The 24,721-nt window shown below is 38.2% G+C and overlaps 1 protein-coding gene across 1 annotated transcript in view; it reads left to right on the top strand.

The window, feature by feature from the left end:
• Positions 1-4,572: 4,572 nt before the first annotated feature.
• Positions 4,573-24,721, top strand: part of HAO1 (hydroxyacid oxidase 1) — a 53,789-nt gene continuing 33,640 nt past the window's right edge. Inside the window, exons 1-2 of the mRNA XM_077749148.1 lie at positions 4,573-4,709; positions 11,016-11,167. Of these exons, the coding sequence (XP_077605274.1) occupies positions 4,573-4,709; positions 11,016-11,167 (289 nt within the window). The remainder of the gene's footprint in view (positions 4,710-11,015; positions 11,168-24,721) is intronic.

Here is a 24,721-nt window from a genome sequence, read left to right as displayed (position 1 = left end):
CTTTTTTTTAACTCTCCTTGTATTTTGAATGAGAGCCTTGATGAATAAAGAATTCTTAGCTGTGTATTTTTCTGATTCAGCATATTGAATATATCCTACCACTCCTTTCTGGACTGCCACGTTTCTGTGGATAGGTCTGTTGTAAGCCTGATACATTTTCCCTTGTAGGTTAAGGCCTTTTTCCCTTGCTGCTTTCATGATATTTTCCATGCCTGAGTATTTTGGGAATTTGACTATGATATGTTCACGGTCGGGTTTTTTTTTTTTTAATCTAATGGGTGTACTTCCTGGATTTTGAGGCCTGTGTCTTTCCCTGGGTTAGGAAAGTTTGCTGCTCTGATTTGCTCACATAACCCTTCTACTCCTTTTCCTCTTTCTTCATTTTTCTGGGACATCTATGATTCTGATGTTCCTTTTTAATAAGTCACTGAGTTCTCTAGTTCTTAAATGGTGCTCTTTTGCCTTCATCTTCCTCTTTTTTTTTTTTTTGTTTCATTATTCTCCATAAGTTTGTCCTTTATATTGTTGGTTCCTTGCTCTGCCTCATCCATCCTTGCCACCATGGCATCCATTCAAGATTGCAGCTCAGTTATAGCATTTTTTATTTCATCCTGACTAGCTTTTACTTCTTTTATCTCCACAGAAAGGGATTCTCATCTATTTTCAACCCCAGTTAGTATTCTTATTATCGTGATTCTAAATTCTGGTTCAGACATCTTGAGTGTATCTGTGTTGATTAAGTCCTTGACTGTCATTTCTTCCTGTTCTTTCTTTTGGGGTGAATTCCTTCATTTTGTCATTTTGAAGGAAGAAAAGGAATTAATAAGGTAAAAAAATTACAATTAAAAAATTTTAAACCACACAAAGTGATCAAATAAAGAATGCCAGATACTAGGTGTGTTTTGCTCTGGTTGCTGAAAGAAATTTGACAGAATAGATAAAAAAGGGAAAGATAAGAAAAGAAAAAAAGAAAGGAAAAAGAAAAAAGGACAATGTTTGAAAATTTGAAAAGTGCATAAAATAAAATAGAATAAAATGAAATGATGAAAGTAAAATAGAATTTTAAAAAATTATAAAAAAGTAAAAAATATAGAAGAAAAACTTTAGAGAAAAATATTTTTAATAATAATGGAAAATAAAAATAGATTTTCTCTTTCTATATTCAAGAATAAGGGAAGAAAAAAAAATTTAATAAATGGACCAGCAAACAGAATGAGGTACAATTGAAACTATATCTGGTTTCCCATAGAAGTCAAGCTATGAAGCACTTTATAGTCAGTAAACTAAATAGGTGGAGAGACTTGAGTTTGTCAAGAGTTCTGTTGGCCCAGTTGGGCAGGGTTTAGTGTAATGGCTCCGTTCTCCACTAGATGGAGCTGCTTAGCTGACTGGAGTGGATTGCTATGGCCTGTGTAGGCAAGAATGTGCATGTGCAAGAGGGGTGAAAATGTCCTTAGGCAGCTACCCAGTCCCTAGTATAAGAACTTTGTTCTCTCCATGACTGGCAATCAAGCATCCCTCCTCTGTCTCTGGCTTCCCTCCACTCCCCACTTCTAGACTGTCTGTGACTAAGCCGTCAGGTTGCCAGGCAGCACTTCCTTCCTGAGTTTTTTTTTTCAAATGGGGCTGTGTTTCCCAAACCCTCACTTTGGGAGGACTGTGGCTTTGACCCACTCAGACCTGAGGGAGGGTCTCACTGAGCAATGACCCAGTGCTGGCCCACCCTTAGGAACGTTCATGAGACCTCAATGCTGCTAATGCCAAGAGACTGTGGCTGGGTGCCCGCCCACCCCAGAAAAAGTTTGAGCAATCTTGTAGCAGCAACGTTTCAGTGTTTATGGAAAAGCACAACATGCATCTGGCATGACGCTTCACCCTTAATGTCCTTGTTTTAATATCAGTGAATGTGGTTGTTCTCTGGGGTCTGCTGGGACCTATGCCTGTGGGGTGGCCACATGGCCTCTACCAAATGTCCTCCCAGCAGGGGAATCGCCTCTCCCTATGTGGCCTGTGGAGCCCTCTGGACTCCACTCTGTTCCTGGGGATTTGCCCTGCCCACCATGTATAGAGCTGCAGTTTCAGACTCTGAGCTCTTCCTGTTTATAGAGTCTTAATGGAATTGAAATCCTCTTTTTTCTTCTTTCTCCCTTTTTTGTTCAGTCCCTGTGGGTATTTCCACTTTTCTACTTTCTCTCCAGCTGCTATGGGGTGGGGGGTGATTTTCCTGTACTCTGCCCCCCCATTTCTGTCTTCTCTCTGCAAGCAAAAACAGCTCCCTGCCTCTGCAGCTTCTCTCTCCCCTAGTTCACCTCTCCGTGCTGCATCCCTGCTGAGTTCTGTGGTTCAGATTGTGCAGATTGTTGTGTTAACCCTCAGATCAGTTTTCTAGGTGTCCAAGATGGTTTAGTGTTGATCTGGCTGCGTTTCAGGGATGAGAGATGAAAAAAAAAAAAAAAAAAAGCAAGGTGCTTACAACTTTAACAATTATTAAAATTGCAAATGAAAATGTCATGCTTTAATCTGCAAATTTTGAATTAGTTCTCAGCAGAATTAAAGATCAACTTTCTCAGTAATTTCAGTAACTAGAAATTTAAGTTATGTGTTTTAGGACTCCCTTATAATATTAACAGATATTTATGTTCCAATAGCAATTTTAAAAATTCTTTTTAAGGTTTATTGTTTTTGAGAGAGAGAGAGACAGAGCATGAGTGAGGGAGGGGCAGAGAGAGAGAGAGAGGGAAACACAGAATCCAAAACAGGCGCCAGACTCTGAGCTGTCAGCACAAAGCCCAGTGTGGGGTTCGATCTCAGGAATGGCAAGATCATAACCTAAGCCCAAGACAGCACTTAACTGACTGAGCCATCCAGGCACCCCCATTACAATAGCAATTTTAATGTCATTTTACCTATTTCCACACTAATATAAAAAGGAAGCATTTGTGAACTTTGGGAATGAACCTATGTTTAATTCAATGCCAATCTTGACAGCTTAAAGCTTTCTGATTAATTTAAGGGGTAGGAAATTGAGATTGGAAGGGATGGCCAGCTCACAGGGAGATTTATCAGCCAACTAATACTGTGGGCGACTGAAAGCTGCAATAAAGAAAATACATCAAGGAAGGGTATTTATAGGGAATTTATGCACCAGCTCCCTTGAGTCTTTCACTTGAAGTCTTTGATTTGAGTCTGGGTCTTTGACTGAAGACTTGATGGAGGATTGTCCCTTAGAGCACTGACTCCATAGCACTGTGGCATTCCAAGTAGATGGAAAAGTTGGGTCCACATTGAAGATAACATTCTCATGCAGAGATAGGCAGTTGGAATTCATCTGCTGAATGGCTGGTGAACAACTTAAAGTGGAGACTACTGGACTGACCCAGGTCAGACTGATGTCAAAGCCATTGCTTTATGAATCATGTCTGATTAATAGAAATCTTCTCCCAAGTGTTCCACGATTGAGTGAAATTTTAGATGGATACAACACGGTCTCCGAATGGCACCTTCCTACATCGTCCCCAGAGTGAGACAAGACTCTCTCTCTCTTTTTTTTTAATATAATCCTTTTTTATTTTTTAACATTTATTTATTTTTGAAAGATAGAGACAGATCATGAGCAGGAGAGGGGCAGAGAGAGAGGGGGACACACAGAATCGGAAGCTGGCTCCAGGCTCTGAGCTGTCAGCACAGATCCCAACACGGGGCTCGAACCCATGAACTGTGAGATCATGACCTGAGCTGAAGTCGAACGCTCAACTGACTGAACCACCCAGGTGCACCAAGACAAGACTCATGAAGAATTAGCTGTAGGAGCTACTGGGTGGCTCAGTCTATTAAGCATCCAGCTTTTGATTTCAGCTCAGGTTGTGATCTCGAGTTTCATGGGATTGAGCCCCACATCAGGCTCTGTGCTCATGGCATGGAGCCTGCTTGGGATTCTCTCTCTCCTTTTTCTCTCTGTCCCTCCCCCACTCACGTGTACATATTCTCTCTCAAAATAAGTAAATAAATAAATATTTTAAAAAGAATTAGCTGTTAAATGTGGGCTCAATGTTCTTTGTGAAAGCCAAATTTTTATAATCAGCTGAATTTCATTTCATGTAGAGACCCTATTTTTACAGATGGCTCATTCATTCCACAAGCTCTTTGTCAGATGATATGTTCATGGTCCAAGTGTGGAAGAAAAACGAGTGGGCAGCCCATTCTGAGTTCCAAGCAAAGAGCAAACACACACATTGTGTAGAAGAAGCAGCCTTAGCCAGAGCTGAGCAAAGAGGGGTTCATGCAAGTACTTTTCTAGGTCCTTAATTTTTGATAAGACAAACAACTAATCCCATTCTGCTGCTCCCCAGCCCCACATTCTCATGGCTTAGGTGTGGCTGTTCTTTGGCACAGCTGTAAGTGAAATTGCAAAAGCTAAGCATATATTTGCTCACTTAATGTAAGCAACAGAGAAATAAATCTGAACTTTGGAAAAAGTCTATTAATAATTGACCAATAGTGGAATTATCAGGATGTAGAAGGCTATGCAGGAAAAAATAATCCCAAATCTTGGGTTTGTGATAACCTGTGAAAATGTTTACCCGATTAGTTTGTATCAATGATTATGAACAACATGCTAAATCAGTACTTCAGAAGTCTATATATGACTATTACAGATCTGGGGCAAATGATCAGGAAACATTGGCTGATAACGTTGCAGCATTTTCCAGGTAAGAACATTTATTTATTTTTAAATCATGTTTTGTGTAATTACACAAAGACGTTCTACCAAAATAGGACCTCAGGTTTTAGTGGTGATGTGAAATTATCCATCTAGATAGATGCTTAGTAGAGAGGAGAAAATTCTTGGGGCTGTGAGAAATCTTGGGCTATTAAATTGTTTTAAAATATCCCAAGCCTGGAAATATCAAACCATTGACTGAAAAAGCCAACCCTAATTTTCCTCAGGTGAAATTATGTGGATAATTAATTTAACTACATAGAAAAATAGTGATACATTCTGAAGACTCTTTTATTTTTCTCTGAGTTTGACAGTGAGGGTCTATGCATGTGATGTAGGAAGCAGTTAGCATTAGATGAAAGATAGCCATCTTATCTGGTTGAACCAGATCGGATTGTTTCCTCAAATGTTCCTGTCCTGCTGGCTTTCCGTTATCATTCATTTCGATTACTGTTGTCTCAACTTTCACTTTAGATTTCAACCTGTCTATATAGCATTAATCTTTCAACTTTGTTGTTTCATCCCTGGTCCAAAGTGCTTCACCTGCCTCTATTCCCAAATTAGTTTTCCCTTGCCTTTCATATTTCAAAGCACAAGATGGTGGGTGTCATGGCTTATGTTTTCTGTTTGTAATAAAAACAAGAAACAATATAACTTTAAAGGAGTGTTTTTCACTCAGCAGTTACAAAATGGTTTATTTGCTGGAGTGGTGATGAGAGGTCTCGATACATTATACTCTCTCAGGCTCATTCATCTTACATTATAGTCTTTAGTAAAGCCAGTGATTATTGTGGGTGTTCATTGATGGTGATAAATTAAAGAAAAAAAGGTAGAAAATATCCAGAAGAAAGAATCTACCTTCCTGCTTGGCTTCTTCCGTCTAGAACAAAATCACTCAAAAATCACTTTTATATGTGTAAATTAGGAAACATTGAGATGATTCTAACCAAGCTGGTCCCTGGCAAGCAGCAGCGACATACTCTCAGGAGCCCGAGAATAGGGTGAAGAATGGGGCCTCCCCTCCAAATTTCTATAAGCCTTGACTTTGTCTCAGATCTTCCCTGGAACCCACATGAGCTCCACTAATGCCAGAAGAGCCACAGAAAGGGAAAGTTTGGCTTTGAGTAGAGGGGCTTAAAATTCTGTATGATCTTTTTCAATCATTTAACATTTCTGGGCCTCTTTAAAGTTTTTTGTTCCTGGAAGATGTCCCTTCCTGGGCCCATAGCAGCCTCTATTCACCAGGTTAAACAGCTTACCTCCTCGTAGTCTTCTGAAAACAGCACTTTAACCCAAATAGGTTATTTTAACCAAGGAAATTTCAGGCTCTTGACAGGCATATGGAGTTGGTGTCTCCTTGCATTTTTATGTCATAATGCTCAGGTGACCATCTATTTCTTGAAACACCCTTTAACCCCATTCTACTCATGCTGCTCAATTAATGGACTCACACTTATTAGCAATCTCTATGGGCTAGAATTATACTGTACACTGAGGTTAGAGCAGTGAACCAGACAAAGTTTCTCTTCACAAGAGCTTACATTCCAATGGATGCACATTTAACTTTGACCTCAATAATGCTGGTGGGTTGAACTGATGTAAATGTACCCGAAACAACTGGCCTAGTAGAGGCCTTAAAGAGGGAGCAAAGAGGTGCAGCACATACAGACACCTCTGCAACCCTAGAAATTCTAGGAGCTTTGTCAGACATGGAAACTTGATTTCCAAGTGTGGACTAGAGGAGTGCCTCATGCTTGTGTGGGTTACATTGTACTCCAGTAAGTATTCCCAGCCTGTGCAAGTACTCAGTAACTTTAGGACAAAGCACAGATAACAAGAAAGAGTGTGTAATGCCATCCTTTCTGTGAACCTTGATCTTTCCCTTTTGTTCAGCTTAAAAGGGGAAACACGTGGATTAATCCACTTTCCCTGGAGGTTGGCGGATGCTATTTTATGATCAACCGCTTGAGGAGTTTTTATACTGCAACAAATGTTAGGGGCCATTGCCTATCTAACACCTCAATTCTTCTTTTGTTGTGTAACTTTCTGGCTGACCCTTCATTCTTTACCTTGTATCATTGAGCTGATCATGTGGAACTGAGAATAGATTTTCTGCCACAGTTGTGGTGGCTTTGGGTTGATGGGATGAAGGAGATCAATCTGAACACTCTCATTCTGATTCAAATGAAGACTGGAAAAAAACCAAGCCTTGGATAACCTGTTGTGATACAATGTCAGGGCATGAAATGTGTACACATCCCCTCCCATGTGCATAACAAAGGTCATTCACAGTGACAGCTCTTATCTCTCTGCACTCAGCTCTGACAACCACATTTTGGAGTTTTGGGGACATGGCTCACTTATGTGACCTAGCAGTTGCTTGTAAACATTTCTGGGGTAAGACTTGCGACTCTAATGTTATTGTGGTTAAAAATTAATAAAATAATAAAATAAAATTTAAAAAAATACAAAATGACTCATAACGTCAAATAGATGGAACCATACTGAAGAAGAGTTTCCTTTTGCAGACACTCTGAAAACCAGCGAGTGTCAGCTTGCAACATTTCACATGGCCTGACCTGATTGGAGTTAACTTAAAAAGTAACAAAAATAGAAAACCAGTATGTCATTTCTCTTACACATTAACTCAGTGTATCCTCCTCAAGCATGATCTGCACTTTGTGGCTTCTGGTGAAATTATCACTGGTGGAAACTCACTTCTACAATTTGGGTGTCTAGAAGTCTTGGTGTACTTAGAAAATGAAGCTCCTTTCTTTTCTGTTGTGTCACATATTGACACTGAAAATGGGGTGATTTTCTTTTAAATAACAGATGATATAGTGACATCATTATTCCTTTACTGCAATGCCTCACAGGTTGATAGTGATCCAGTTAAATGTTTTAAAGATCTCACAATATTAAGAATGAAGGGTAAAAAATAAGATTACAGGGTCACCAGGGTGACTCAACAGGTTAAGTGTCTGACTCTTGATTTCAGCATGGGTCATGATCTCATGGTTTGTGAGTTTGAGCCCCAAACTGGGCTTTGCACTGACAGTGTGGAGCCTGCTTGGGATCCTCTCTCTGCCCCCCTCCTGCTCTCCCTCTCTAAAAAATAAATTTAAAAATATTTAAAAATAAGATTACAAAAATTGTGCTGTTTTGTATATGTATTTACACGCATTTTATTTGTTTTAAATAGTTTACAGTAAAAAGTTAATGTACAGAAATTGGAGTGCAATATGATCATCTTACAGGACTTATAAAACATTCATTTGCTGTGTTCAATTGATGAGATCCAGTGACAGCACATGGCTTTACAGCTGGATGATAAGTGTCTTCCTTCAAATACAGTATCCCATCTTGGGGAGTGTGTACATCACCAGATTTTTTTTTTTTTTTTGTAAATTAAATGTGAAGCTTTGTTGGATGTGAAGTGTGGGTCAAAAGCTCTGTGAAAAGACCTCACCTTTATTCCTTACTTTCTTTACTCAGTTTATTTTTCATCCTTCAGAAGAGGTATATTATTTAATTAGTTCAATTGTTTTACTCATCTTCTTATCCTTTTTCCAAAGTGGAGGTCTCATAAGAACACAGTTCAAGGTTCCAGTCAGCTAGTATTTTACGTAAGACTATGGAAAAAATCACTTCTATCCCATTTCTATCCCACCTGGGGTCAGTTGGGACTTGGAAAGCTATTAGAACTACCTGACAAGGTTAGTTGAAAACATCAAAATATAGAAAACTTTTTGAGAACATACACTTTCCACTCCACTGAGCTTATCTAATTTTGACTGAAACTTACATTTTATGCACTGGTTGGTGAGTCTCCGTAATGTCACCATCAGAACAGAAAATAGTGTGTATGGGGAAGCAAGAACACAGTTATTAAAGGGACTGCGCCACCACGTGGACAAGGATAAAGCTACCGTCTGGAGATAGAAGGATTGAGCCTTGCCTTCTAGTAGGAATTGAACATTTAACAATGCCCTTTCTGACACACACACACACGCACGCACACACGCACACACACACACACGATGCCCAACAACTCTGTGTGTGCTCTTCATAAAAGCTTTCATTGTTTCTTCAGCTCTAAGTAAATATTAATGCCTTCCAAGGCCAGCATGCCAACGGCTGCTATTAAAATCGTTTTCTCTCATTCTCATAATACACTTAGAGATGATTGGTAATAAAAACTCTCTTCAAGGCTTCTGCCTTTCCCCCTTCAAAATGGAGATCAAAGAAGCATGCTGTGAGGGTCAGTCCAAAAGAAAAGACTTTCAGCAGCAAAGCATGTGGTGTGACAGAAAATAATGACAATTATGATGTTCAAAGGCATTACAGAGAAATCGCACAGTAAAACTTCTTTATTATGCTTTTCAAGGGCTGGATGTTTTTACTTTATTCTGAGAGTAAGGGTTAGATTACAGACCCAAAGCAATATGAAGGCAGAATTTCTTCTTCCACTACAGGAAGTAGGCTTCAGTTAAGACCTTGGAGGTTCGATTTATTTTGGTTACTACATTTCTAAATCACACTTCACTATATTAACTAAAAATCTTGATCTCTCTGGAAGCAGAGTTAAATATAGGTAATGAAAGGTAAGTGCTGGTTAGGTATGTATGTATGTGTTACATGATTGTTTGTTTCTTAGTGCTCATTAGAAAGACAGCTGTATTTTCTTCGGTTCTAATGAGTTCTAATAATCCTGAACAAATAGGACATACAAATTTCGCCAAGAGGAAAGAGAACTTGTTCTTCTGTAAATTTTACTAGTAAAGTTTTTGATCCTTGGTTTACTGGTATATTTATTACAACACAAAAGAATTGTAGGATCATTTAAGATCATGTTCAGGAGTCAAAAATTCTTCCAGCCCAAAGTCCAGTTTCTGCCAAATAACCTTTTAGAAAAAAAAGCACAATTAAAGTAAAAAGAATTATCTTCCCTAATCACCATACTTTAGTGGATACTGACTTCCATTTAAGAATTTTGAAGAAACCACATTATAATTTTATTTTTTAAGATTTTTAAATGTTTACTTATTTTTGAGAGAGAGAGGGCAAGAGAGAGTGAGTGGGGGATGGACAGAGAGAGAGGGAGACACAAAAGCAGACTCCAGGCTCTGAGCTGTCAGCACAGAGCTCAATGTAAGGCTTGAACTCATGAATCATGAGATCATGACCTGAGCCAACGTCAGACGCTTAACTGACTGAGCCATCTAGGTGCTCCACCACATAATTTTAAAAGTAATTACTTGAACTTACTGTCTGTTATGTTAAAAGAAAGGACAAAGAAATAATATATCTTCTTTTTTTAATTTTTAATTTTTCTTTTAAGAGTGAGTGCACAAGTTGGAAAGAGGGGCAAAAGGCGAAACAGAGATTGAGAGAGAGAGAGAGAGAGAGAGAGAGAGAACCCTAAGCAGGCTTCATTCTCAGTGAGGAGCCTGACTTGGGGGCTGGATCCCATAACCTTGGGATCATGACCTGAGCCAAAATCAAGAGTCGGACACTTAACCAACTGAGTCACCCAGGGGCCCCTTTTCTTAACTTACAACCTAACTTCCATGTTTTTGTATACCATCTTCAAAATGACTTGGAGGAAGTGAGATGAAAGCTATGTTCACATAAAAACGTTTACATGAATTTTTATAGCGGCTTTATTTACAATTGCTTCAAACTGGAAATGTTCCAGATGTCTCTTAGCTGGGAATGGGCAAACAAATTGTGGTGCTTCCGTACAGCAGAATACTATTCATCAACCAAAAGGACAAATTATAGACGCACGTGGCAACATGGATGAATTTCAAATGCACTATGCTAAGTGAAAGAAGTCTACTCAAGAGGCTTCATACTTTATGATTCCATTTATATGTTCTTGCAAAGTAAAACCATATGGACAGAAAAAATATCAGTGGTTGTTAGAGGGTTGGTGGGAGAGAAAGTTTCACTGCAAAGGGAAATGGGACATTTTTCAAGATGGTGAACTGTTCTTGATTGTCTTGGCAATTATACGACTGCATGCATTTGACAAAAATTGCAAAACTGGACACTCGCATGGGTGAATCCTACCATATGTTAACTACACCTCACTAAGAATGGTAGCTTGTAAAATTCATTATTATCTTATTGCTAACTTGTCACTTTAACGAGCATTAAAATTGCCCTTCTCCTTCAATTTTGTAATTTGCCAGGTGGGAAAAATACAAGAATATATTTTTAAAAACTAAAATATAATGTCAAAGGCTTGGTTACGATTTTACAATCTAAAACTCTTTTTTAAAAATTCTAGATGGAAGCTATATCCACGGATGCTCCGGAATGTTGCTGAAATAGATCTGTCGACTTCTGTTTTGGGACAGAGGGTCAGCATGCCGATATGCGTTGGGGCTACTGCCATGCAGTGCATGGCTCATGTGGATGGGGAGCTTGCAACTGTGCGAGGTAGGAAGAAAGTCCTCACTCAAAGGATAGAAGAACACTGACATTTAGTGACTCTTTTCTCTGTATGCATCAAGCAAATACTTCCTGGATATTTTTACACTTAGAAAAATTAAACTCATTGACTCTGCTATTAATATACCTGTCTTTGCACCTCTGCACCTCTATTTTCTAGCTGTATGACTCTGGGCAAGCTACTCATTATACCTTAGTTTTATCTGCTGTAAAATGGGGATAAAAATAGTACCCACCTCCTCAATTTACTGTCAGGATTAAATGAGTTTGCACTTAAAATAGTGCCTTACAGAGAGTAGTGGTTCAATAACTTTTAGTTATATTGTGTGATTAATATCCATATTTCAGAAAATAGAAGTCTGAGAAATTGACTTGGCTCACCCAAGGTAGGTAGTGGCAGAGATGAGATTCCACCTCATGGCTACCTTATTTCAAAGCCCTTCTGGCTTCCCCAAACCATGTGCTTCTCACAGGGAAACAGCAAATGCAGTGACCTGGTTGGTTGCATTTTCTGCCATGGTTTTGGACCATGATTCTGCTTTATGAATGGGTTAGGTTTCCCAATAGAGCATTTCTAACTGCCTTAGGATAGAGAGATGAGAAATTCAAATATGATGTAAAGAAATTCCTTATTAGGGCTAATTTATTAACTTTCCGTCTGCTAGAGATCATAAATATTTGAAAACGTATGCACAGTGGTAAATCTCCCCACCCTGCTTCAGAAACTCCTATAAAACTCCTATCTGACATCTTTTGATACTAAGCAGGGCAGGGAATTCAGGCCCAAAGAACAAGAACTAAATACTATTTTAAAGCATTTTAGTTCTAAGTATTACAGATCTATGGATTTACTTCCCTCCTTGAAATGTCTACCATAGAATTCTGCCAGGGACATCAGCATGACACAGTGAGATTGTGTTGGACAGAGTTAGGTTAGAGTCTAGAACTTTTTTTTAATTCTAGGACCACACACAGAGAAGTGGCCTTAAGACCCAGTCCTTTGTCTATGATAATCCTGAAATATGGGCAGGGAGAAGGGGGAGGGGAGGAGAAGGAAACTGATATCTGTCTATTTACAGTTGGGATAAAAAGACTTTCCAAGTCTGTCTTAGACAACAACCATTAAAACAAAAGCCAATAAATCAACACACACACACACACACACAAAAAAACCCCAGAAACTTCTATGCTGTCAAAGTTCTACAAAAAATGATAAAACAAGTGGCAAACAAAATAAATTGAAATTATGAGGCTGCAAAGCATTAATGACCTTTCTGTGTGAAGAGCCCCTATACTTGAATGAAATAATATCTAACCCAAAATAGACGAAAAGATGTACGTGGAAAAAGACATATAGGAGATTCATAAATGGACACATGAAAATGGTCAATAAACATATGAAAACTATATAATTTCCTTAATTATCAAATATTTAAAATTATAACTGTTTTATTTTCTGAATATCAAATTATCATTCTCAGGTTTTACAGTGTGATGAGGTTGGAAGGAAAATGTGCATTTTCAAATATAAAAAGAGTATAAGATAGAATCATATTTCTAGAAAGTTGTTTGATAATTGTTTATCAAAGTTTAAAAGTTTAAATCCCATGTGATGCTGTAAGTCCTCTTCTAGGAATTCCAAGGAAATAATTATGACTTTGAAGAATGATATCTCTGCATGTATTCTCCTGCCTTGATATTTTTAATAGGAGAAAAGTTAGAAAAAAACAAACAAACCCAAATGTCCCCATAATTGGAGACTGGTTGTAAAGAAAATAGGGCACATTAAAAAACAGAATAAATTTTTTTAATCATATGAGAGAAAGAATGTGGTGGGATGGAAAAATGTTGTGGCATATTTTTTAAAAAGCAGTTACAAACAATAGTCAGACCCTAAAATACATTTGCTTTTTAAGACAAAGAATGCATACTACATTTTACACGTATTTCTTTATGACTGATGGGATTACTCTTGACTTAATATTCTTCTTATTTTGGGTCCATACTTATAAAATTTCCTTTGAACTGTTTTATAAGACGGGAACAATGAAAACTAAGTGAAAGATGGAGGAGGGACCATGAAGAGAATAAAAATTAAGGACAGGAAGTAAAAGAAGGCAATAAGCACAGCTCACTTGGTTAAAACAACAACAATAACACCTGGAGATTGCAAATTGTGTGTGTGTGTATATGTACATATAAAATATATGATATTTGACAGATACCACTGTGTTCATTCTGTGGGTGAAGAGGTAGAGTTCCAGAGAAAGCAGGTTTCTTTACTAATAAATAATGGGATTACTCTCCACCTTCCTTCTGATGGTTCCAAGATCAGTTCTCCTTATTTGTGGTGGGGGTGGGGTGAAAAGAAAAATGAGAAGAAAGCTTAGTTACAAACTATAATTTGATGGCCTAGATGGGAAGATTTTGAGCAACATTATTTCCTCCCAGCACTAACCATGAAGTATTATTAAATACCTGTTGGGAATTCCTTTAGATTAATTTATCAAACACAATACAATTACCATGTTCCAGGCACTACTCTAAATACGTTACAGGTTTATAGCAGCACTATCAGCAATAGCCAAATTATGGAAAGGGCCGAACCTCATTGACTGATGAATGGATAAAGAAGATGTGGTGCATTTATACAATGGAATATACTCTTGGTGATCAAAAAGAATGAAATCTTGCCATTTGCACCAACATGGATGCAACTAGAGTGTATTGTGCTAAGCAAAATAAGTCAGAGAATGATAAATATATTATTTTGCTCATATGTGAATTTTAGAAACAGATGAACAAGTATTAAAGAATCCATCCTCGGAGCAGCCCGAAGAAATGGTACTATATTAAGCCCATTTTACACATGGGAAACTGAGGCACCCAGCAGATGAATAACTTGCTCAGAATCACACAACTCATAAATGATAGAAACAGGATTCAGACCTAGACAATCTAGCTCCAGAGTCATGGTTCCTAACCACCTTGTGCTGCTTTTAATTTCCAAAAAAATCTCATAAAATGTCATGAGAAGAAGCTTATTTATCTGTCAAATACAGTCCCCTAAAAGTAACTAATTTATCGCTTTAGGCACAAAGCGGGCCCTCCCAGGAGGGTGAGATACATGACAGACATCGGAACAGGGTGGGACAGTAAGAATGAAGAGGATGGGGTGACACTGAGGACACAAAAGAACTAACAATGACATGTTACACACAATGCCCTCGAGAATCTAAGACCCTGGATCAGGTTCCTGAGAGGGCAGTGGTATCACAGTTTATATCTAGATTTGTAGTGGAAATCTCAGGATTTCAACATTCCTCAGGTTTTCTTCTATGGCCCAATTATCATCTATAGATTGATGGTTTATTTAATATTTAAATTAACCTTGGGGGTAACTGGGTGGCTCCGTCAGTTAAGTGTCAAACTACAGCTGAGGTCATGATCTCATGGTTGGTGAGTTCGAGCCCCGTGTAGGGCTCTGTGCAGACACCTCAGAGCCTGGAGCCTATTTCAGATTCTGTGTCTCCTTCTCTCTCTGCCCCTCACCTGCTTATGCTCTCTCTCAGAAATAAATAAATAGACTTTAAAAAAAGCTTAAAAATTAAAAGTAAAAATATATCCTTAAATTAACCCTAAAAGATGATAGTGATCAACCATAACTAAGAGAACTCCTTGGATGATATGTTTGGGTTGTGAGATGGATAGTTACTTGGAAGGAAAGAAAGTATGTGTACCTGGAGCAGACGCTGCCAATGCTCAGGATGTATCCCCTTGTTATCATTTCTATCAGAACTTGCAACTTTCATCTGTATTTTCTCTGGCAACAGGAGCTGATGGATGGGTGGGTTGGGAGTTACCTGCCCATTAACACACCCTTCCTTGACTGCCTTCCCATCTCTCTTTCACTTTCCTACTTCTTCAACTCACTTTGTGATTATTCCCAAATAAAAGACTTGCACTCATATCTTTGCCTTATTGTTGGCTTCTGGAAGAGTGCAAATCAAGGTGAGGGCCATTCAAATCCCCAGGGAATGATCAGGCTTGAGTAATTAGAACGGACATCCAGAAAGTTCTCGAAGCTGCCATAGTACCACAATCTTGCCTTCTCGATGGGCTCTCCAGACTTCACAGAACCTTGCTTCAAGGGTCTTTTGGGCTTTCTTTTCACCACTGCAGAACACATCCTTTCATGAACTAGGCCTGAGAACAGAGTTCTATTTTCTTACACAGCTTTGTGGTTGTAAGGTGACCAATGGAGCTACTCTTTCTTCTCTCTCAAAATGGTAGTGAATATAAGGTTGCCAAATAAAATGTATGGAGCCAGTTGCATTTGAATTTCAGATAAAAAACAAATAATTTGTAACTGAGTTGTCCTATATGTTTATTTGCTGTATCTGGCAACCTTAGTTGAATAAGAGCTCTTACTTCTAAGGGTCCTTTGAAAATTACATGAGAATAATGCTAGGAAAAGCTTCCCCAAATGGGGTATACTTTTTATTTGCCCCTCAGAGTCCTTAAAATGTGTTCTACGTATTAAAAACTCACTTTCAGAAAAGTATACTCCTGGAGTGCCTAGGTGGCTCAGTCAGTTAAGTGTCCAACTCCTGATTTTGGCTCAGGTCATGATCTCAGGGTTTATGAGTTTGAGCCCCACGTTGGGCTCTGCTCTGACAGCATGGAAGCTGCTTGGGATTCTGTCTCCCTCTCTCTCTGCCCCTCCCTTGCTTGCTCTCTCTCTCAAAATAAATAAATTTTAAAAAAAAAACATAAAAACAGAGGGGAGCCTGGGTGGCTCAGTCAGTTAAGCATCTGACTTTGGCTCAGGTCATGATCTCATGGTTTGTGGGTTCCAGCCCTGTGTCAGGCTCTGTGCTGACAGCCAGCTCAGAGCCTGAACCCTGTTTCAGATTCTGTATCTCCCTCTCTCTCTGACCTTCTCCTGCTCATGCTGTCTCTATTGCTCTCTCAAAAATAAATAAAACATTAAACAATTTTTTTTAACTTAAAAAAAGAAAAGTATACTTGGTTTACACTTTCGTGGGAGTGAAAGTCACTCTTTTTACTTTGCTAAGATATTTTTATTTTAAGCTTCATGCAGGGACCTCAGAAATGACTTTAAGGGTCTAATTGGTAGCATAAATACCCGAAAAGGGATGGAGTTAGGAAAACAACAATGGAGGTTCAATGGTGGAGACTGTAGCAAACCTGAGACTGTAGGTTCCATAGAGAGGGGCAGACACATTTTAGTGCTAAAAAACTGCTGCCCCAAGAGATTAAAGATGTGGGGTTGCCAAATCTTCAAAAATTTTAAGAGAAGCCAGAAACCTTGATTTTTATGTTTAATCTCCTGGTTTTAAATGTTGGTGAGTAAATCAAAAATTCTCTAAAACGCTGTTTGGGGCAATAATGTGTGGGCCAAAGCAAATACTTTTGCGGGTTACAACTGTCCCCTGGGCTGTCAGTCTGGGACATCTGATTTATGTGGAAATTCACCACTAAATAGTTTCATTTCTGTGGCAGGTCATTTTCACTCTCTAGGAGGATTACGTTTCCTCACTGATAAAGTCAGCTGCTTAAGCAAGATCTGTGGTTTGCTTACCATATCCCAAGGAGGTTGGGATTGTTCCCAAGAGTCTTGGGGAAGTGAGGTGTGTCACTGAGTGTGGAGCTACTTGTGTTGCATGTTAGGGTTCGAGAAGACAGTTTTTTTTTTTTTAAATAAAGAGTTCTGCTGTGAAGGCAAGCATGAAGATAAAATCTCTACAATGAGAAAATTCAAAAACCCAAAGCAGAAAATTCCTAACAGGAAGATGATCTTTACCATTTTTTTTTTCCAGGATAAAAATGAATGGTTCTGTCACCATTTAACGTTTCATGGACTAGAGAAACTATTCAAGGTAGAGGACTGCCCTTCTGAAATCCCAACATTTTCCTCTACCGCCTTCCTCCTGTGCCAGCTCTGGAGAGTGTAGACAGTGGAGTGATCATGTATATGTGTTTGCTTTTCATTTCTCGTAGCTGATTCTTGGAATAGAGGAAAGCAAGCAGACATATTTATTTACAGATCTTGCTGAAAACACAAATAGATGTTTAATAAATGCCACACAAATTAACTGTTGTAAAAAATGATGATAGCCAACATTTATTTGGCAATTGATGTATGCCAGGCAATTTGCATTTATTAATTCACCTACGTCTTACCCATTTTGAAACATGAGTCCAAACCTCTAAAGATCTTGGGTTGTTGTTTTTTTTTAGTGTTTATTTATTTATTCTGAGAGAGAGAAATAAAGAAGTGAGCAAGGGAGGGGCCAAGAGACAGGGAAAGAGAATCCCAAGCAGGCTCTGCACCGTAAGCACAGAGCCCGATTTGAGGCTCAAACTTACTCACAGAGAGATCATGACCTGAGCTGAAATCAAGAGTCAGATGCTTAACCAACTGAGCCACAAGGAGTCCCAAAACTAAGGATCTTTTTCCAATTCCTGTGATAGTGGAAACTGAGGCTTGCAGACATTAAATACCTTGTTCAAGGTTATTAATCACTTTTACAATGCTGTTTATAAGATCCTGGTCAATGACTGATATTTCCAAGTATCATTAACTACAGTAAGAAGCCTAAGGCAAACTCTATTTTATAGTCTTAGAATATTAACTGCAAATATTCTATGTTTATATAGTTTTATCCCTTTAGTTTTGAGAGGATGGAATAAGCCACCGAATATGAAACTCATTAGAAAACATGAGCCTTGAGCAAAACTCAGGAGCATATATAAAGGGGCTTGAATTTAAAACAAAAATTAAAGCTCCTACAAGTCTTTTAAGATGGAATGAAACTAACTGAGAAACATTGAGTAGAGAGTAGTTTGCCATGGTTTGTGTTATGAATAAGGGATTTATTGCAGTAGGTGATTTAGTTAACATTTTAATAATTGACAGTTGTTATAATATTTAAGGAACCACATAAACACCTTTACTTATAAACGGTGCATCCATTTGAAGCCCTATTAGATTGGTTTTTGATTTACATTTTATTCTTCTTATGAGCTTCAGGGATTATTACAGAATCATTTCTACAAAAATTTAAAGTAGTAAAGGAAATATCAATGATAAACATAAATGCTAGTGTACTATAAACAGGTAGTATCATTAGGTGAAATTTCCATCTTGCAAGAGAAGTAAAACATCTCTGACTTCTCACAGAACAAATTAATAAAATGCTTACTATACCACAGAGGCTTTTAGATCATAGAAATCTCTCTGGTTTTATGCACAGTGGTTGTAATGAAATTTCATTTCAGCCTCCATGGAACTGTATTAGCTCTTTTGCTTCATTTAAACATGAGAAATCAAGAGGAAGGAGGAGACTGAGTACTAATTCATCCCTTTGCTTCTGACTGTTATATTCACAAGTGCCACATGAGGGAGTGCCAGGACCTTAAATAGAGAAAAATTTAAACCACCTAAGGCGTTCTAGGAATGCTCAGCATATTAGCAAATTCTCAGTAAACTGTCAAAAAAAAAATATTTTAAAAGAAATTCTTGCCCTTGGATGCAATTAGAGGATACCACACAGGATTTAGTAGGCCGCAATGCCATTAAATCTAAACATTTTCTTTTTGAGCCTAAAAGGCCAGAACATTCCAAAGTGAAGTTTTGGGACTCAGCTAGGACTTGACCACCTATTAAGATGCAGGTGGAAGAGATTGCAGAGTAACACAAAGAGCCATACAGACCCCGAAGAACTGAATCAGGGTATAGGTGAGAGTTTTCACTGTTGAATTTTCTGGATTTTCCGAGATTAAGTGATCGACTTTGACATTGAGTGAAAGACCATTCAGCAAGAAAAATTGTCATTTCCTTTGCTCTGGACCCAAAAGATGTATTTTTGAAAGCTTTATATATATATATATATGTATATATATATACATATATATATATATTTATGTATTGTACTAGGTGACCGAGTAGATATACATTTCAGCATACCTATGAGGAAAATATCCCCATTATTCTCAATTTTACCTAAATCCAGGAAAGCACGAGGTTTGCCTTATGAAACTTTTTTTTTTTGTCTGAAGTGAGTGCCTTTTATGCACCAGATACTGGACTTTACATCCCCATCATTAATCCTCACAATAGACCTATGATGTAATTATTGTTTATCATTCCCCTCATTTGGCAGTGGAGGACAAGGACCCCCTTTACCAAAGTCCAGGGCTGGTGCATGATCAAGATGGGGCTTTAATCAAGATCTGTTTCCCTTAGAGTTTGATCCAGTTATTTGTCTTAATCCAATAACAAAAATAAAGAGGAATAAGAAGAAAGGACAGTTCACTAAAACTTTGTCCAAATTGTATCATTAAACATTTGGAAGAGAGTACCTTTTTGCTTCATTGTAGTAAAAATAAATCAATTCTCTCCTTTATTTTCAACCTATTTCAGCTCCATTTTAGGTTTTGGATATTCTTTCTGACAATCAAAATTCAGTGGACATACTCATTCTGCATTCACTACTCACACATAGTACATAAGCATAGACATACACACATACACATATATGTATATATGTACACATGTATTAAAATATTATGGACCTTCTTTATATATATGCATAGATACACAAAAATATATAAAATGTATACATACATATGCATAGATATATCAAAATTTTATATCTAAAAATTTTCCAAGAAATGGTAGATTCAGTGTTGAAAGCACTTTGCAGTAAGACAAACTTCATCAATCAAAAACAGCTCGTAAAAAATTAGCCTTTGACTACATTAAAGACCAACATCAAGTGGTATGATTGCTAGTATCTTGCACCAGAATTTAACCTATCAGGAAGCTTTCTTGAGAGCATGAGATTTCTTCTTCTCAAATTCTAAATGTGCCTGATGACATTAAAACATGACAGCCAGAAGTCAGAGGCTCACGTGTGTGTCTCAACACCACGGTTGTTATACTGAGGGAGGTTGATTGAGGTCAAGTGCAGGCTTGATCTGCCTTGAAACCATCATGAAAGGCATCTCTCTATGGTGTGGTCTCCATGTGATCTGCCAGTTATATGCCAGGACCTGACAACTTAATAAAATGACAGAATAATAATCTGGGGATCATTACAGTAAAGCTAATGTTTTAGTCTAATGCAGAGTTCTGCCCCAGAGACACAGTGGAAGCAAGAAAGGGAGGGAACAGATGTCATTGGGACTAGTTGTTTCTTGGAAATCTTTCCATACAGACAAAAAGAGCTCTCAAAGTTAGTGACAGTATGATCACTCAAAGTTAAACTGCTCCAGATTCAGACAATGGACCATCTTGAAAGCACTGGAAAGATGAAGTCTGGTTTCCTGGCCTTTCTTGGCAGTGTTGAAATTGCTTAAGTTCCCTAAATCATAAATTAAGATTTGTTTTGACCACTTCTAAGTATTTCACGCATAATTATAGTGGAAGTTTCAAAACATTATTTTTCTAAGTAATCTCAATAGTAATTTTAGATGTGAGACAATAAATAATTTTCACTCGTCTTTCACAGATCTGTAAATGGCAATTCCTGCGTGAAGAAAGGCAGGCATACCCAGTGGATGTTAAGGTCCACACTTATGCAAACACCTTAGTGTGTCAGACCGTGAGTCTCGAACCACACAACTGCTTGGTACTTTGTCATTGCATATTTTCCCCATTGCACAATGACTTCCTGTGCAGAGGACAGAATGCGTTTTCTCAACATTTTCAGCACAGCTGTCTTGGTGACTAAGTTTTACAGGAGCTTTTTAATCAAATGCACCTAAAAATAACTTTAGACACTTTAATCATGTTACCCTTTTTCCTTTAAACACACAATTTTGGAAACATAACTCACCTTTCCCATAAAAGACAGCTATTTTCAAAGAAATAATTTGGACCCAAAGTAGCACATTGCTTAACCATTCTGCTCTAATCTGGGAATAGGATTTGACCCGCATGAATTAATGTTTCAAATAATAGAAATTTGCTGCCATTAATAACTAATAGTTTACAATTGCCTCTGTTGTGGTGGTGGTGGTGGTAACTGTGGATCAACGTCATCCTCAAATCTATTATAATTATAATAATTATAATCAAGCCTAGCATGATAAACTTTCATTTTACTTGGTCATTCAACATCCTATCTATATGTGTAAGATTTGGATGTTATTTTATAATTGGTAAACTATCTCAGCTTTCAGTAACTTCCCTCTCCCTCATCTTCTGATATTTTATTTTTATTTTGTTGTTTATTTTTGATTATGACCTAAAATCTAGGAAGCTGGGCAAGTCCTAGATAAGCAAAGTTCTAAAATATGTCTGATAATGGGGCAGTTGGGTGGCTCAATTGGTTGAGCATCAACTCTTGATTTCGGCTCAGGTCATGATCCCAGGGTCATGGGATGGAACCCCAAGTTGGACTCCATGCTAAGCATGGAGTCTGCCTAAGATTCTCTCTCTCCACCCCTCCCCCTGCACCACTCCTCTGCCCGAGTGCTCTCTTGCTCTTGCTCCCTCTCTCTCCATATATACATACATACATATATGTATGTATATATATGTATATATATGTGAGATAATGTTTAAAAGTGACAAGGGACTGTTACTGTAATGCAATTTATTCCTTGATTTTAAAACAAGGGATGAATGCATAAGAAATAAGAAAACATGGCAAATTTACCTGTGCCCTCCTCAAAGGGACAACAATGCAGAAGACAGACAGATTCATTGGCAAGATGTTGCCAACTGGCAAGCTGGGAGCCAGACACTACCTACTCTACCACCGCTGGTCAGTTTGCTATAAGGTCCTAGCTTTACTCATGTCATCAGTTATGTCCAATGAACTTGAATGAGTCCTTGGGAAAGAAAATATCCACCTCATTGTTCTCAAAGTATAGTCCACAAAACAAAAGCATTAGTATCACTTGGGAGCTTGTTGAAAATGCCAGATTTCAGGTCCCAACCCAGAACTACTGAGCCAGAATCTAAATTTTATCAACATCCTCATATGATTTCTATGTACATCAAAGCTTGAGAAGCACTGGACAGAGCCTAGAATGAAAGGTTTTGGTAGCTCCCAGCCAATGGCATAGTTTAAATCCTTGAAGGTGAAACAGTGTTGGATGTAGCATGAATATTATTCCCACCTGAAGACTCTGTAAGATCTTCTGAAAGCCTGTTGATGTCAGGGTGACTCAAAACCAAGGAGAGAAATGTGTACAAAGTGGTTTTTGATTAAAGAACTTGGAAAGACAGGCTTAGTGTCCCCTAAAATTTAAGTCTTCAGTAGGCTTCCTGTCTTCTCTCCTCTACAACCAGATTACCTAGATAAGAAATAACCATTTTCATTAAGGCTTGCTTGACGGAAATACCAAAATGTACAAGTGCAATTACATTTCTTAGCCATACAAAGAATTCTGCCAGTTTATGCCACTTTTCAAAGCTAGTTACTTATTTTAGCCCAATTAAATCACTATACATTGGAGCTTAAGATTTGTATCAACTCCGAAAGTAGTTGCACTGATATGTAAGATGAGTTGATGTAAATAAGCCTCAGTAGTTGATTACAGGTTCCATAGTGCAGGAAATTTAGTTAGCTCTACTGAATGGCAGTTTGAGGAGGCAGAACTACATTTGACTAAGGTCACATCTTATACCAGATTATTGAAAACCCTTGTAGCATTTCCCCAGCATAGAGCATGAGATTTCACTCCAATAAGAAACTTTGTTGTGGGTGGGTTCCAGGATAACTTTTATTCTGTTAAGCAGAATGCACCAATGTTTTCCATTAGCCCATAGCCAGTGTGGGAGGGATGGGGTTGTGGGTGATAGTAAACAATGATATTAAATGCATTTATTTCCATATTATTATACTTACAGTTTTATTGCAAATAAAGCAGGGGAAAATGTAGTGAGAATTTTAAAACTCTTCTTCCAGTTATTATTATTGTTGGCTTACTAAGCAAATGCTGACAATTACTCTGCAGATCCTCCTTGGAAATCTGTAGACAGCTAAGGGATAGAGATGGGGAGTGGGGAAAGGCATGTTTTTGTTTCACCTCTTGGATTATTTGCTGTTGTGTTGTCCCTGGCTTTCCAAAGGAATGTACACTCTGGGAATGTAGGAGTTATCTGCTTTGATATTCTCTTCCTATATCAGCCCTATCATAGAGTTCCTTGTCCTGGAAAAGATTCCTCTCTCCTTTGAGAGCTTTCTTGTTTAAGGGAGTGAGAATTCAACACTGTCTCTGCAAGGAGGAATGGAATGGTGTCTTCATCATCAAAACCAATGCTGGGAAAAGCTGGGTATGGAGAAGATTATGAATAATGATAAGAAATCCAGGTCCTTGGCAAAATTTGGAATTTATAAGGATACCTAGGACTTCTTTTCCCACATAGTGTTAGGCATTCTCTCACTTAACCCTTGAAAATCACATGGCTTCAAAGTTTACACAGAAAATGTTCACAAACCTTGCAGATGAAGTGTGCCTCATGGACGGCCAGCCTAGGACAGTAGCCCAGGTTTGTGTTTCTCAATCTATTATATTCTGTTGTCTTTTCAAGAAATACATATTATTACCTAGGTCATTTCTGGCACTTTATCTTCAATGCTTTTTAGTTTTTTAAGTGTTTATTTTTGAGAGAGAGAGAGACAGAGACAGAGGCAGAGCATGAGTGGGGAAGAGACAGAGAGAGAGGGAGGGAGACACAAGAGAGACATAAAACTTGAAGTAGGATCCAGGCTCCATGCTGTCAGCACAGACCCTGACGAGTGCTTGAACCCACAAACTGGGGGATCATGACCTGAGCCGTAGTTGGACGCTTAACCAACTGAGCCACTCAGGTCCCCTTATCTTTGATGTTTTAATGTCCACAATCTTACTAATGTCTGTTTTTGTGATGTGGGTGTGTGTATTTCTTATGCATTTTTATAGCAATGGCATAATGTATTACTGCTGCCTCTAAATAAAAAAGAGGGGGAAAAAATAAAAATCTGAATACATCCAGAGCATTAAAAGTTTAGGTGTTTATTCTTGAAAACATATCTTAGGGATGATAAAAGAGGGAGTGAGTGGAGGTAAGGAAACAGAGTTGTGGGATGTCATATGGGATCAGTGTTTACTTGATGGTGTATCCTCCTGGATATTGTATCTCTAGGATATGCTGACTGTCATGATAGCCAAGATTTTTAGACTTGGATCAACATTAGGGACTTTCATCTTGGGCAAGGGCCAGGCCTTGTCTTTACCACCTCAGATGTGATCTCCACTTTGCGAGGAGTTATGAAACTGCAACATACACTGGAGTCTTCTGTTGCTACACCACAAGCTGGATACAGGGCCACGTGCAAGTGGACCACTGTCCCTTGTAAAGTGAAATCTGACAGTTGCAGCTTTTGAGAGCAGGTCAGAGTTTCATTGTGGAAAATGAATATGGAGAGAAAATGGGCTTCAGAAACATTTATGCTTTCAAGCACTAGACTAGGATAACTCTAATTAGAATTTTATAACAAAGTCTGACTATGCCAAGTG

The sequence above is a fragment of the Crocuta crocuta genome, unplaced genomic scaffold (genome assembly GCF_008692635.1).
Source record: "Crocuta crocuta isolate KB4526 unplaced genomic scaffold, BGI_CrCroc_1.0 scaffold407, whole genome shotgun sequence".
NCBI lineage: Eukaryota > Metazoa > Chordata > Mammalia > Carnivora > Hyaenidae > Crocuta > Crocuta crocuta.
The sequence above is the reverse complement of the archived record's forward strand: the minus strand, read 5'-3'. Positions and strand labels throughout refer to the sequence as shown.